The sequence below is a fragment of the Mustela putorius genome, unplaced genomic scaffold (assembly GCF_011764305.1).
Source record: "Mustela putorius furo isolate JIRA1106 unplaced genomic scaffold, ASM1176430v1.1 tig00003962_pilon_pilon_pilon, whole genome shotgun sequence".
NCBI classification, from domain to species: Eukaryota; Metazoa; Chordata; class Mammalia; order Carnivora; family Mustelidae; genus Mustela; species Mustela putorius.
Window position 1 is genome coordinate 19,601,157 of NW_025422106.1, and position 16,775 is coordinate 19,617,931.

Sequence of the window (16,775 nt, forward strand, 5' to 3'; positions counted from 1 at the left end):
AAAAAATTCTCATCCCTTATTAAGCATTTATTTTGGGCAATATGCTAGCCATTTAAGAAAAGAGTTTATATATATTTTTCCAAATATGGTCACACTCTTCCCCTCCCTTCTAGGTTCGTGATTCCCATCCTGATTGTGTCATCTGAAGAGTTTTTAAAACTAGCCATTATCTAATTCCCACCAATTCTCTTTGTGATTCAGCTGCAATGGAGTAACCTCCAAGCAATGGTAATTTTTGCATTAATTCTGTATTAATTAATACTGCTCTTGGTCATCAAAATCACTTTTTACAGGTACCATGGCTTGAAAGATCTAGGTTATATTTTAAAATGGGAGGGGAAAAGTCAATTTTATAATCAGTTTATTACCAATTTGTTAAAGAAATTATAATATTATTCAGATAAAGCTAAATGTCAAAAAAGTAAAAAAGGAAGCAAGAGAACACTCATTGCCAATCATGGTGACATCAGGTTATCTTCTGAGGAGTAGAAAGGCCCACACTGGCAATGAAACTGGGCAGAGCTCCCATCTTGTACAATTAAAAATTTGAGATTGTGTATTAGAGCAAATAGTGATAACACAAAGCACTCATGGAGTCAAGTGTCATATATACTTACCTGAGGAAATTAAAAGTGTCCTTTAAAAAATAAGACATTAGCTAGGTAGGTATTTTCATATTCAGCATACACATTTTCTGACAAAAAAATAAAGCTTCTATTGCAAGAGTATTTAAAATTCATCACTCACTAATTAACGCCCTCAGAATGATGCTATCCAATGACAGTTCATGAACAAAGAGAAGTGGTTCCTTTATATCTTAACAGGTTAAGATAAATTTTGAGTTCAAATTTTAAGTTATTTTTGACAAAAGAACACTTTTGTTTTCTATTCCAGGAGTTATGATTCACATATTCAATTCAGGGATTTTAAAGTAGTAAATCAAAAGTTCACAGTGCTTTGATTATATTCTTTTTGTACCAAGGTATAAGGACTTTGATGTTAAGAACTAGTCACTGCTAGTCCATGATCCTCTGCAGTGATCACGAAAAGCAGGGTAAGGCTTAATACTTACGGTATCTACTCTAAAGGGCACTATGCTAGGCACTTCACATTTATTTAAACCCACAACAAATTTATAAATTAGGAAATACGACTTCCATTTCTCAGAGCAGGAAAGAGGCTAGAAGGAGACTTGTGCAAAGAAATTTTTCTTCAGACTAACTCATTCTCTGTTCAATGTAGTTTGCTTAGTTGACTCATTTAAATCATGATTCCCAATTTATTTTACCTTCCACTGGGAAGTACCTACTCTGTGGGTAATCAAAGAGTTGCGCACTGGAACTCCAAAATCATTTATAAAGTACTCAGTCTGAAAAGTTTAATTACACTTTTACCTGGGCTTTGTCTAAATTATGTACGAGGAAATAATGTTAACATTTACTGGCTTCCTACCGTGTGTGAGGCACTTATACACGTTATCTTACTTAATCTTCACAATAGCTCAATAAGAGAAATATTCCTCCAGAGGAGGAAATGATGACTCAGAAGCACAGCAACTTGCCTAAGGTGATCGAGTAAACAGAACACATCTTTTGCTTCTTACGAGAAGAAATCTCACTTTGGGTGATAACCCCACTGGCAGTTTTTGCCTGAGAATACGTAGGTTCCCCTCTAAAGTACTATTCTAAGTATTTAAATTATATAATCACATTACTAGAGAGTCTCAAATGTTCACTTACCAACATTAATTTTAAGCATTCAAATCATAAAGCTGCAAACTGTGTTTCAAAATAAGTTCTGTTCAAGTAGTGCATTATTTAGTCATTTTGCGGCTTATTGCACTTCCGGAACCAACTATCGATAAACTTCCTTTTTTTCTACAGAAAGCATTTCAGTTTGCTACAGGACCATTTTTAATCTGAACTGAACCACCCCTTTTGCTTTCTTAGCCAAATCACTAAAATGTCCAGATAGAACAAGAACTCAGCATTCTGCAAAAAGAAGTTAACAGCTGAGGTAAGAAAATTTTCACACAGGCAATCTGGTTTGATCTTTATTTTATATAAAATTTATTTTTAAAACTAAGATGTTGTTAGTGTTTTCAACTTAAATTCTGCTAGTCTAAAGATGTCTAGGGCAGGTTTTGGAGTTTGGTTGCATGGAATTAAAAAATATGCAATGTTGAGCTTGCCTTGAAGAAAAATTTTCAGCATGGTTTGTATGATACAGCCCTTTTAATTTTGTTCAATCTCAATGGTTAGTCAGCCTTAGTTCTGTAGTTATAAACAATAAACTATAACCCTGGCAGAGAAAGCTAAAGGTGACAAATAAAACTAGAGTCCATGGGACATGACTGAATTTACAATCCCCAAATACCAACTGTTAAAAACTCTAGCTTGCGAGGCACCTGGGTGGCTCAGTGGGTTAAAGCCTCTGCCTTCGGCTCAGGTCATGGTCCCAGAGTGCTGGGATGGAGCCCCACATCAGACTCTCTGTTCAGCAGGGAGCCTGCTTCCCCTCCTCTCTCTCTGCCTGCCTCTCTGCCTACTTGTGATCTCTGTCTGTCAAATAAAATAAATAAAATCTTTAAACAACAACAAAAAAACCCTCTAACTTGCTTTCCATAAAGTTGTCCCATATATAACATAATCCATAGATTCAAGTTATTTTTTAATCCCCTTTAGTTTCTATGGTAAAAATGATCACATTCACTTAAATTAAGAAAGAAACCAAAGGAGATTAGATAAGGTACTCAATTATCATTTTTTAATACAAACAGCATTTTATATTTTAGTAATAATAGTTATAGGAAAATAGGTCTCATTTTTAAAGCTAAGACGAAACTGTTATGATAAAATGTATACATATATTCATATCACCTACATATTCAAGTAATACATTGTTATCTGAGCTATTGGTAAGTAGTATAAAATAGATACGGGAAAAAACACTCACAGGATAAATAATAGAAAATTTCTAATCTGCATACAACATGCCTACTCTGTGAGTAAACTGGGCAGTTACAAAGTAAATACCCTCCAAATAAAAACTGCCAAGAGTTTAGTTTACACAGACTTACAATATCGCAGAATATAAATTTATACTGGGTGATACTCTATTTCAACATTTCATAAATATTTATGACTTTCCCTTATAGAAGTCCACTTTGGATTTTTTCTAAGTAACTATTACTTAAGTTAGAAATAAAGATTTTTATCTCTTTTTTAGATAAGACTTGTCTCTCTATATTTTTAAAGGGCCAGTTCAAAATTTGGAGTGTAATAGTACCTGTGTTTTTCAACTAATTCCTATATAACTCTACTGAGAAGAAAATTATGAATTCTGAGTAAGTTCAAATTTGTTAAATATAAATCTGAATCCTTTCAATGTCTGATCTTAAAAAGTCATTTCATATATGATAGCTTATAGGCTAACCATTTAAAATTCTCATAACTAATTTCATAGAATCAGAGGCATAACCTTGCATAACCAGGCATAACCTGGTTTTCTGGTAGTCTTTTTTTCCCTACCCCTTAACTCAAGACTGCCTCCCAAAGTTACTTACGTATCTGTTCCCAGAGAGCTCACAACTCCTTCCTTCATTTATGCTTTAGCATTTCTGCTTCATGATTTTTTTTTAAGATTTTATTTATTTGACAGATAGAGATCACAAGCAGGCAGAGAGGCAGGCAGAGAGACAGGAGGAAGCAGGCTCCCTGCTGAGCAGAGAGCCCAATGTGGGGCTCCATCCCAGGACCCTGAGATCATGACCTGAGCTGAAGGCAGAGGCTTTAACCCACTGAGCCACCCAGGTGCCTCCTGCTTCATGATTTTACTACGAAAGGCAGTGCAGCATGTTTAGTGACATATACCAGAAGGAAAGGGCTCTTGTGTATGACTGACATGATTTCTTGATCATTGCCTCTATTTACAACTCGGACACTGGCAAGTTATACCACATCTACTCTGCTTGTTAAAATAGAATAGTACCTAACACTGAGTGGGTGCTCAGTAAATGGTAGCTAATACCGATAAAAGTCACCAAATGCTTCCTATCAAGAGTTCAAGGTTAATCTCTTTTTACTCCTTCTCACAGATTCAATCTTAACTGTACCCTTTGCATATTTATGCATCATATTTATGAGAATATGTCTGATACATAAGGACTCCTACCTTTGGTGTTAATTGCCTGTAAGATGTTTAGTTAAAACACAGTTGATGTTTTCCTTCATCTTTTAAAACATTTTTAAATATTCAGGAAAAGCCAGAGGACCAAAATCACAGATTTAGACCTCAAAGTGCCAACCTATAATAATGAGCAAAATACTGCCATACAAAAGTAGACAATGTGGGATTTGCCTGAGCAGCAGACTAAGGGATTTCTAGAAAAATGCTATATAGAATATGTCTGGGTTCTTTAGAATAATTAGCAGTTATGTTCTGAATTGTGCCAGAAAGAAATAAAAAGAGAGAATCTTAAGAATACTTAGAACAGACAGGAGAACCTGAAATGAAAGCCTAGTGAGTTTGAGAAAATGGGTGAGTCAAGTCCTCCATCATGGAAAAACAGCTCCTCTTGTTCCTTCCCTACGTCCACAAATCCTGTTCAGTGACAGAGAGCAGCACTCTGTGGTTCTTTCTTCCATCTACTTCAATCTTCTCCCCCAACTTCTAATTTTGCCCAACTCTTCCACTTTAATCACCTACCCCAATTTCTTGCTAATTACATAGCTACCACTTTTTCTTCAGCTTTTCACTAACTCTTCAATACCTTCTCTAGTCCACTGACCTTCCCCTTTTCCATATATTGGCTGCCTACTATAATTTCTGCTTTATTTTTCTCTTTGGTTTTATTTTTTTTTATTTCTTTGCACTCCCTTTTCATTTAATATTATCTTACATTTTCTCCTTTCTACTTCCCCCATATGGTTTGTTCTTTCCACCTTCTCTCCCTGAAGAAGAAATGTTGGTTCTTCAGATATACATGGTTTATATATTTTAAAAATATATACATATGTTAAATAACTTTCTGCACTGCTCGTAACACTGGCCTCACTTCTCTGAATTAGAAAAATGTCAGTTTCTTCACTATTATGCCCCTTATATATTCCTCTTTTAAATCCTGCTCTCTCTTTTCTGGGCTATTCTGATTTGTCATAGCAGAAATCTAATACAGATTCTAGCATTCTAATGTAGCAGACCCTTGGAGGGTAGACAGCTAACTGAAGAGTGGGAAGAAGAGACAGAAGAGGTAAAAAATGGAATTTGGTTTTGAGATTGTTGTAACCCTAAATGACAAGTAGAAAAATCTCACATGACCTTCCTATTGACAAAAGAGTAACTGAACTTACCAAAACTGATCTTACAAATTAAAATGGTTTATAATCATGTTCCTGTTCAGGGTCTTTCCTTCTCTAGTGCTTTTTTTTAGTGAATTGAAAAGAGGAACTGTGTGGGTTTTTTAAATTTTAAGTGAAGTCATAAAAGAGGAAACATTTTTGGCTGAAGATAATTCATGGCCTATATTTTCTGTTGCTTTGGATGGCATTTTTAAAAAACTAAAGTGAAACCCTGAAGAATGACTTTTGGGGGTGGTGGAAATCTGTAAGAATAGCAAGTAGGAATGGCACATGGATAACCATATAGAGATGATTCAAATGCCCACATTTATGCCAAAAGTTTCTATTTTTTTCCTGTGAAACCTTTTGCAAAATGGATAACAAGCATAATTTAACAACTTAGATTTATCTTCTCTACTTACATGCTGGCAGAAGTATTAATAAATAGTGAAAAAGTGAAATGGAAAGGAACCATAAACCCAATACAGATTAAGTGTTTCCTGAGCTCTTAAGATATATGGCACTTAGATATAAAGGAATCAAAACCCAAGGCAGTTTAGGGAGGAGAAAGAATACATGCTTGTCAATCAGATGGCGCTGGGTACAAATTCCTTTTTTTTTTTTTTTAAAGATTTTATTTATTTATTTGACAGAGAGAAATCACAAGTAGGTAGAGAGGCAGGCAGAGAGAGAGAGGAGGAAGCAGGCTCCCTGCCGAGCAGAGAGCCCGACGCGGGACTCGATCCCAGGACCCTGAGATCATGACCTGAGCCGAAGGCAGCGGCTTAACCACTGAGCCACCCAGGCGCCCCTGGGTACAAATTCCTTACTTGTGATTTAAAATATATAAAAGTGATAGAACACTAGGCAAACTCTTTTTTTCTTTTTTAAGACTTCATTTATTTGATAGATAAAGAGAGCACTCTCAGGGAGAGTGGCAGGCAGAGGGAGAGGGAGAAGCACCTCTCTGCTAAGCAGGGAGCCTGATGCGGGGCTCGATCCCAAGACCCCAGGATCATAACCTGAGCTGAAGGCAGATGCTTAACTGACTGAGCCACTCAGGCACTCTAGGTAAACTCTTAATCCATGTGAATTCGTGTCTTTATCTGTAAGTCAAGGATTCCTTCATCTTCCTCATGATCATTTAAAGGTTAAATGAAGTAAAGTTTTTATTAAAACACAAGAGAGAGTACAGCACAGAATGTGTTCTATATAAAATTTTTGTTTCTTTTTTGCTTTCTTCAAGGTTCTTGTTTGAATGGGTGGGGATAATAAAAAGAAAATGTGCAAGTTAAAAGTAATTAAAAAATAACACAGGGGCACCTGGGTGGCTCAGTGGGTTAAGCCTCTGCCTTCAGCTCGGGTCATGATCCAGGGGTCCTGGGATCGAGACCCGCATCGGGCTCTCTGCTCAGTGGGGAGCCTGCCTCCCCCTGCCTCTCTGCCTACTTGTGATCTCTGTCAAATAAATAAATAAATAATCTTTAAAAAAATAATAACACAATTATTTAAGAGAATAAAGATGTGACTATGGCAGGACCATGAATAATTATCTAAGGAACCATAAAGACAAGACCTAGGAGGGTTCGGGGAATGGTTGAACTCTCTGGGATGTGGTCAGTCACAGAGAACTTGATTTAGGAAGGGGAATTTAAGCTGAGGTCTGACCAGTGAGGACCGGTTCAGACAAGAAAAGAGGATGAGTTTGGGGATGGGGAACATACGCTAAGAGGGTGAGAAACAGTGTAATTTCAAGTGTCTATTTAGGGAAAAAAGCACGTGTCTAGAAAGTACTTAAGATGGGAAGAGGTACATTGGCTGAATGAGAAGCTTCAGTCTTGAGACATGAGTCAGGACTGGTAAATTCAAGCCAGAAGGAAGAAAACTCAGTTTAGAATTTTTGTCTTGACAGCAGCAGGGAACCCAGAAGTCAGGGAGCAGTAAGCTGACTATAAACGTTTTTCAGATTACTTCATCAGTAGTATGCAGGAAAGTTTAAAGGAGAAAATTTTAAATTTAGGCCTTTAGTATTAACTTGAGGGAATTCCTCTTCTGTTACTGTGCTTCGCATAAAACATCAAATCTCTCTCACATTGGACTAGAAATCCCAGAAAAACTATAGTTTCTAGTCGATTTCCCAGGATCTAACACCCTGAGATGTTCCTTTCCCTGACATTAATAACCAACCCAGCATTAATAACCAACCTAACGTTAAGGAATAGCCAAATAGTTACCATTGTGTCTAATGATGTACACAACAGTATATTACACTTAGAGCTGAAACTGTCCTAGTGTAACTCTTCACTTTAGAGAGAAGGCAGTTGAGACAGGAGGGATGAAATGACTAGTTCGCACATTCAGACGCAGAGTCACATGCTGGAAGTAGAACTGGAACTTACTTCTCACGTTTTAGCATCTACCACATCCCACAAAAAGCCCTGCCTGCCAAACTTACACACGAGCCTTCTCTTCCCATGTCCATATGCTGTTCCCCTGACTGCAATACTTTACTTACTTCATTCCTTCTTACAGATTTTTCAAGACAGCTCAAGTTTTACTTCTCTGAAAAACCTTCCCTGAAAGCCTCCCAGGCTGCAATGGTTCCTCTGTGCATCTCTTGCATACCTTTAGGAGAAAGCTTATTAAACTATTATAATTATTTATTACTTATTTCTACCACTAGAAACTCGGTGTGGGGGGGGTGTATCTCTTAAACCTAGAACAGACCTGACACAAAGATAATGTTTATCGATAAATGAATGAAAGCAGCAGTGGGACAACTTAACCAATTGGCAACAACTGACTCAACCAGATTCAAAGACTGTTTAGGATTCTGAGTTGAACTGACTCCTTTAAGAGTATGAGATCCGGGGCGCCTGGGTGGCTCAGTGGGTTAAAGCCTCTGCCTTCGGCCCAGGTCATGATCTCAGGGTCCTGGGACCGAGCCCCGCATCAGGCTCTCTGCTCAGCAGGGAGCCTGCTTCCTCCTCTCTCCCTGCCTGCCTCTCCACCTACTTGTGATCTCTGTCTGTCAAATAAATAAATAAAATAAAATTAAAAAAAAAAGAGTATGAGATCCTAGGGGTGCTTCGATAGCTCAGTTGGCTAAGCATCAGACTCTTGATATCGCCTCAGGTCATGATCTCAGGGTCAGGACATGAAGCCTGCGCTGAGCTCAACATCTGGCTCGGCGCTCAGCACATAGGCTGCTTGAGATTCTCTCCCTCTTCTTCTGTCCCTCCCCATACTTGTGGCTCAAAATAAAATCTTAAAAAAAGAGTATAAGATCCTAACATAAAGAGACAGTGATAGACTGATGATACTGTAGAGACTACTAACACAATAGACTCTCTGCATACAAAACTTAAACAAAGGTAGCACCGTATGAAAATAAAGAGAGCCAGTTTCCACGTGAAAATGAATTCTGTGTTTTAAATATTTTAAATTTGCTGACAGTAGGATATATACATGGAAATGTCCACCAAGAAGTCATGTAAATGGAATGGAATTAATGAGTTTAGGCTGGATGTGCAGGTTTGGGAGCTATGGCATATAGGTGAGAGCTGAAAATTTATGCAATCAGGGTTAGAGAAAAGTAGCTAAGAGTGAGGACTGAATAACAAGTACCCATATTTAAGAAGGGAAAAACAGGAGCTAGTGAGATTAACATGAAAGGAAGACTATCACAAAGAGCTACTTGGATAGTAGTAAAGGCATAGTCAATAGCATCAAATGTGGTCAAGAGAGGGAGAGAAAAAAAGAATAAAATCAAGACTTTGGATTAGGTAACAGATGATTACTGGTGTCCTTCAAAGCAACAGGATCAGTGTATTTCTAGCAGTAAGGAAGAAAAGAATAGAGAGCACATGGAACCAGCACCCACAGCCTATGTGTATCACAAGTATGATGGTAAAATGAAGGATTGCAATGTAACGAACCGAGGAGGGCAGCAAAGCCAAGTACAGGTCTTATGAAAGAATTAAGAGACTATTGCCTATGAGGTCCAAATGTTGTAAGGTTAAGTTAGGATATATTCAAAAGAATTTATTTACACCACAGTGTATCAAGTCTAAATTAGAAACAATGAATACTTATTAGGTACCTACCTACTTTATGCCAGACACCAAATAATACCTGCCTTTCTTTCTCTCATTATAAAACCACTGGTAAAGAGGAAACATTCTGGAATGGATCCCAAATATTTCATCTTAATTTTGTTTTGTGGATACATCAGTGATACATTTTCCTCAGAGAGAGAAGCAATTACAACAGAGAAGCAACCACAGTCTACTTTATTTAGATCACCAAGGCTATCTAACTCAGCTAATTCTCAAACCACAACAGAGAATCCTATGAGTCAACCAACACAATTCAACCATGTTTCTCCGGAACAGCCAGTACCAACTGTTAAAGCTGCTGATGAACAAACACCACCAACTGCCCATGCTTCGTCTGAAGAACCAGCAGCACACACTTCTGCTGGGCAACCACTTGCCTATAACAACACCGGACAACCAGTATCAATGGCCAACATGTCTTCCCAACAGACAGCAGTACCCGTGTTTACTTCTGCTGGACAACTACCACCATCTGCCCATACTTCTACCAAACGACTGCCACCATTTGTCTATACTTCCACTCAACAGCCATCATCCGACCGTACCTCTTCTAGGAAACCAACACCACCAACTGTTCATAATCCAACTGTACAACCAACAAGTATCAAAAGCTCGCGGAGGATTACTCCAGGATTCATCCTAGAAACTACCAGTAGCAAAACTATCTCACATGAAACCAGTGCTAATTCAATAGCTTCCATATTAATTGGCGTAATTCTGACTTCTATGTTGGTATCTATAATCATAATTGTACTATGGAAATGTTTGAGAAAACCAGCTTTAAGTGATCAGAATTGGGCAGGTAGGTCTCCATTTGCTGATGGTGAAACCCCCGACATATATATGGATAACATTAGAGGAAACGAAGTCCCCACAAAACGTACATCAATTGTTACATTTATGCCTTGGAAATCAAACAAAAGCACACTCTTAGCAGAGGACTTGGAAATTAAGTTGTTTGACTCAAATGAACACACTGAAGATTCCAACCCCCTCAAAACAGAAAAAACAAAAGATGAAGTAAATGGTACATCAGAGGAGAGCCCTGGTGGATCAACTATCGGCACTGCAGTTTCCTCTTCAGATGATGCAGATCTGCTTCCACCACCTCCCCCACTTCTTGATTTGGAAGAACAGGAGAATAACCAATGTGACAAACCCACTATGACAGTTCTATCTCCTCTTCCAAATGCTTCCTCCAATCTCCCACCGTCTCTGGACTGTCTCAATCAAGTCTGTAAAAATCATAATACCGAGTTCGAACAAACATTTCCACCTCCACCTGACTCACTTAACTTGCCCCTGGAACCAGGAGATTTCATGAAAAACCAGGAAGATTCCAACAATGGGATCCAGTGTCAGAAGTTCTCTATTCCTCCTGATTGTGATCAGGATCACAGTGAATACTTGCCGCCCCCACCTGAAGAACTGTTATAAATATTGTAACTTGCTTTTTAGCTGATTTTCCATCTTTCTTATGAACTCCATCTTTTGTTTTTCTTCATGTGATGAAAGCAACTGGTAGCCAATTTTGATTTTTTTTCAGGAACTACCTGAATCTGCTCAAAGTTCACATGTATAAGTGGAACTTCTTTTTTTAAAAATGATGTAACAGGGATTTAATCACTGTACCCAACTTTAATGTATAGTATGTTTTATAGATGTATGTAAATAACTTAGCCATTTTCGAAACAAGCAATCTACATATACTTAATATCACATAATAGATATTTTTTCCCCTCAAAACCTGTGTATAAAGTTACCTTGAATAAATAACTTTGTTTTTCCATTTCAAAGTTTGAAGTCGTGGGCAGGAATAAGAAATTAAATACATGATCCGAGTTTCAAACAAAACTCCAAATTTTAAATTAATACCTCAAGTATTATATAAATACGCCAGGGATGTGGGGATGAGAAACTAAAATGCGTATTTGAGAACACAAAAATTTCCTTTTAGCTCTCACTGAAAACAGTAAAGCAAATCTGTTAAAACATCAAATGGAGGGGTGCTCCATTTGGCTCAGTGGGTGGGTGGCTCAGTGGATTAAGCTCCTACCTTTGGCTCAGAGCCCTGGGATTGAGCATCATCGGGCTCTCTGCTCAGCGGGGAGCCTGCCCCCCCCCCCACTACTTGTGATCTCTCTGTGTCAAATAAACAAATAAATAATCTAAAAAAAAAACAAACCATCAAATGGAGGGGACGTTGGATTAGGGATATCTACTTCAAAAGAATAGAAGCATACACCAAAAACTGTTGATATTTCCCTATCTCGCTGGGAGAACACAATTTTTTAAAAATTAGCCTCTTTAAAGAATTTCTTCTTTCTATGGCTCAAGCACCACCCAGAAAAGAAATCTTACAATGGAAAACAAAACCACATACACTAAACCACACCTCTTTGGCTTCGTTCCAAATCTGAATGATTTTCCAAGAAAAACAGACTGTATCAAATACAGATGGTTCTCAACTTTCACTAAACTTACTTATACTTTCTGACACTCTATATTTAAGTTCTTAAACCACCACTCCAATGCGGAATTTCATCTTTCCTCCATGACCTGATAAGTGATGAATCTGAGTTATCAGAGCAGGGGTGGCCCCAATCTTTGGCAGTGTCCATATGGCAAGTGTTCCTTGGCTATGCTTGCTGGGGTGCCAGCCTGTGCCTGCAGAAGTGCCTCTTTGCCCAACAAGCATGTAGTGGTCCTCCTTGCCCTACCCTAACTCCCAGGGGAAGTCTCACTCATAATGAAATGTGGTGGTCTTGTTGGTAGTTTAACCTTAAAGAACCCCTCATATTTCTGAAGTTTTTCAGAACAAAACACTTTGTTTATTTGTAGCACTCATGTTCAATAAACTAACAAAGCTCCACCTTTTTTTTTTTTTTAAGATTTTATTTATGTATTTGAGAGAAAGAGAGAGAGAGCATGAGAGGGGAGAAGGTCAGAGGGAGAAGCAGACTCCCCATGAGTTTAGGCTGGATGTGCAGGTTTGGGAGCTATGGCATATAGGTGAGAGCTGAAAATTTATGCAATCAGGATTAGAGAAAAGTAGCTAAGAGTGAGGACTGAATAACAAGTACCCATATTTAAGAAGGGAAAAACAGGAGCTAGTGAGATTAACATGAAAGGAAGACTATCACAAAGAGCTACTTGGATAGTAGTAAAGGCATAGTCCCAGGACTCCAGGATCATGACCTGAGAGAAAGGCAGCTGCCCAACCAACTGAGCCACCCAGGTTCCCCAAAGCTCCACCTTCAATTAAAAAAAAAAAAAAAAGAGGAAGCTTTTGGACACTGAAATTTTATCTATAAGGTTTCCCTTTAAATCTTTTAAACTGTCCCTTACTGACCATTAAAACTTTTTATCTGTAGAAACACTTCCTTGAACTAATTTTTCCTGATGCTTATTCCTGAAGCATATTTACTATCCTATTATACTGGTTCTCTGTCTTTCACAACATTTCTCTCATGTTGTTTTTCAAACTTGGCACTTTTAAGGTTTATTTACCCAGCAGCCATCAGGAATTTAAGAACTTCCTATTAATCTTCTGAACGGGAAGTATTCTAGTTAGCTTAAGTAAGATACACTTAAGACTTTGATGCGCTTTAAACCCACATAACTCTCCTCATTTTACATGTAAGATGGTTACCTAAAGAGGCTCTTTCCACACTTTTGCTCTTCTTTCTCATCACCTTCTTTCCTGATCTCTTGAAGGGTGGGTGCTGGGAAATATCGGGGAGTACCAACTCTTACAGATAAATCAGGAGCTGATGACCTGGTTATAGACTTGTCTGATCTCTTTAAAACCTACATGCAGCTTTCTTCCTTTTATTTGTTGTACAACTTAAGAATCACAGACTTAGTGTCAGCAGCTAGTTTTTGGTTTCTTTCTTTCTTTTTTAAATTCTCTGCCAGGGGGAAAAATAACTCCCATTTTCTGCATGCAATTTTTCCCCACTGAGGTCAGTGGAAGCTGAGCAGCCAAACAGTGGCAATCCTTGCTTAATCAGCAGAAAGAAATGCAAGCTAATAAAAGAAATACAGGAGAAAAGAAAATGCTAGAAAAAAGAAAGACTTAAAAAAAGATGAAAGAACCAGGACCCAGAGCATTAGAGAAAGTTTACTTCATAAACATGGCGGAAGAACAAGGCATAAGGGAATAAAAAGTGACTGAATTACCACACAGCAGTGGTGCGCTTACCAGATCAGCATTAATTAGATTGAGAAACAACCCTGAAGACCACCTAGTTCCATTCCTTTTATTTGTTAACTGCTGAGAAAATTGGCTGGAGAGAGTAGCGATTTTCTTAGTGGTGATATTCTTAGTGGTGATACTAAAAGCTGTGTCTGTTCCCAGACTCCTGGTTCAGCACTGTTCTCACTTATATAGGACCAACGAGCACATACTTCATGCACTGCAACATATATATGTATTATTTACATATTCCATTTGCAGCTGGTAGTGGGGGACACAATGACTTGACCTGTAATTATTATTACCTAGTTCTAATAAAAAAAGTAAAGTACAAAATATCTGGGTACCTAGAATTAAAACATTATAATAATCATGTACCATGATACTGATACATGATTAGATGAGTGGAATGGAAAGTCCAGAAATGGACTCCAATCTCCAATCAGTAGAAAGAGCTAGGGGGACAAATGGATATACATTTGGAAAAAGATAAAACTGGATCCATACTTCACACTACATTAGAATAAACACCAAACGGACCAGAGATCTAAATATAAAGCATAAAATTATACAAGTAATAGAAGAAAATATGAGATTTCTTTTATAATGTGGAATGTGTAAAACCTAGGAAAAAGAAGAATTTAAATGGTTCCTAAAAACGTAAAGATATACAACATTCCTCATAATAAGAGATGTATTTAAAATTACGTGGAGATACTCTTACTTATCAGATTGATATAAAGCCACAAGTTCCACAACAAAGTGTATGGTGAGGTGATACAGACCTGACACCTTGGTATGCTGCTGCTGGGATTGCAAAATGGTAGGATCAGACAGAAGAAGCCAGTAATATCTGGGTAAGTTCTAAATGAATTTACCCTTTTACTCAGTAATCCCATTTTTAGGGATCTTTTCCTTTTTTTTTTTTTTAAGGATTTTATTTATTTATTTGACAGAGAAAGAGAGACAACGAGAGAGGGAACATAAACAGGGGAACTGCGAGAAGAAGAAGCAGGCTTCCCCACCAAGCAGGGAGCCAGACTCCGGGCTCCATCCCAGAACCCTGGGCTTATGACCTGAGCCAAAGGCAGATGCTTAACTACTGAGCCATCCAGGGGCCCCTTTAGGAATCTTTTTCAAAGATTCATTGGACAAAATATGAAACTACTTAGGTTCAAGGGTATTCACTGGCACTATTTATAACAGCAAAAGTCTGGAAACAACCCACATGTCCATCAACATGGACTGGGTGAATAAACCATGGCACATTCCCAAATGGGGTCCTATGCATTGTGAAATGAATGTGAAAGATCCCTATATGCTGATGTAGCATGATCTTCAAGATATATTCAGGAAAAAAAAGAACAAGATGTGTAAACAGTAGGGGTGCCAGTGTGCCTCAGTCAATTAAGCATCTGACTCATGGTTTCAGCTACGGTTGTGATCTTAGGGTCCTGGGATTGAAACCCTGATGAGCCCACAACAGGATCCGTGCTCAGCGTGGAGTCTGCTTGTCCCTCTCCCTCCCTCTCTGCTGTTTGTGCTCTCTTTCTCAAATAAATAAAGTCTTTTCTTTTTAAAAGGATGTATAATAGTATATTTAATATGCAGCCCTTAATATAAGAAAAGGGAGTAAGAACGTATAATACATACACATCTTAGTATGTTTGCAAAAAAAAAAAAAAAAAAAAAAGAAAGAAAAGAAAATAAATAAAGAGAAAAAGAAAAAGAAAAGAAATACAGTTAAAATATAACCAGGAGCGCCTAGGTGGCTCAGTGGGGTAAAGCCTCTGCCTTCGGCTCTGGTCATGATCCCAGGGTCCTGGGATCGAGCCCCACATCGGGCTCTCTGCTCAGCAGGGAGCCTGCTTCCTCCTCTCTCTCTCCCTGCCTCTCTGCCTACTTATGATCTCTATCTGTCAAATAAATAAATAAAATCTTTAAAAAATATATAACCAAAAGCAAATACAAATGGTCACCAATAAGAGGAAGAGCAGATATAGGGTGAAGGGGATAGAGAAGATATCTCTGAATACACCTTGTCACATAGTTTTGACTTAAGCAATCCCTAAGAACTAATGAACCTAACTTCATGCAAAGTTGGTTATATAAACATACAGAAAAATCCTTATTTCAAGTTGCATGCGAGCACAGAATTGACTACATATCCTTAGTGAGATATATTCTAAGAACAAATAGAGCTACAAAGAAATCTTACGTTTTATTCAGTAGTCTGTAATCTAATTGTAGCAATACTGGCATTACTCTGAAACTATTGTACGATGATACAACAATTATGTTAATGCTGTTAGAGACCATTTATAGGAAATATGGGGGATAAAGGAACAAATTAAATGTTCATAAAGAAGCAAACAGATAGATCGAGATGAACAAATAACCGAGTTTTGGCAACAAGCCAATAGTATGGGAAAAAAGGTGTGCAGAGGGGAGAACAGAAAGATCCACCTGGTTTTGAGGTGGTAATTTCTATCTTGTCAGTTCATACATCCTATTAAATACTTTGTTCAGTACTCTTAATTGTTTTCAGCAGCAAATTCAATCTGAATAGCCAACAATATTACTAAAGATAGAAAATATAATACTTTTACTCTCAAGCATGACAAATTTTATGAACTTAAGAAATAAAAACAAACTATACACTTATCATGACAAGCACAGAGTAATGTACAGAATTGTGGAATCACTATTTTGTAGACCTGAAGCTAATAGAACATTCTATGTTAACTATACTGGAATCAAAATAAAATGAAATGGGAATGAAAAAATAAAATAAAATGGGAATGAGTTAAAAAAAAAAAAAAGACAAACTGATTAGATTTCCAAACTGTTGATTACCACAGGACAGTTGTTCCCTGGCATCTGCCAATCTGTTATACCTTTCACAATGTTGGGGTGATATATCCTAGGACAGTGTGTTTCACAAAAGAATATATAAATGGAAAAAAAAAATATATATATGCTTAGTCTAGAATAGTTGCCTAAATAGCTGTAATTCCTGACTTGACAGGCTTATCTAAAATGCAGTGTGACATTAGAAGGAAAGGAAAAGTGAAGGGGAGGAAATTGGAGGGGGAGATGAACCATGAGAGACTGTGGACT

General features: G+C 37.7%; 2 protein-coding genes across 8 annotated transcripts in view; one reads left to right on the forward strand and one right to left on the reverse strand.

The window, feature by feature from the left end:
* NF1 (neurofibromin 1) overlaps positions 1-16,775 on the reverse strand; it is a 258,675-nt gene that overhangs the window by 57,743 nt on the left and 184,157 nt on the right. The gene's annotated exons all lie outside the window — the stretch shown is intronic.
* On the forward strand, positions 1,882-12,329 carry EVI2B (ecotropic viral integration site 2B). The gene is made up of 2 exons (XM_004747046.3): positions 1,882-2,016; positions 9,512-12,329. Exon 2 carries the CDS (start codon positions 9,527-9,529, stop codon positions 10,892-10,894), a length of 1,368 nt encoding a protein of 455 aa, XP_004747103.1. The 5' UTR covers positions 1,882-2,016; positions 9,512-9,526; the 3' UTR covers positions 10,895-12,329.

Coding starts and splice junctions, on each gene's coding strand:
- EVI2B (XM_004747046.3), top strand. CDS start 9,527: ATGGATCCCAAATATTTCATCTTAATTTTGTTTTGTGGATACATCAGT.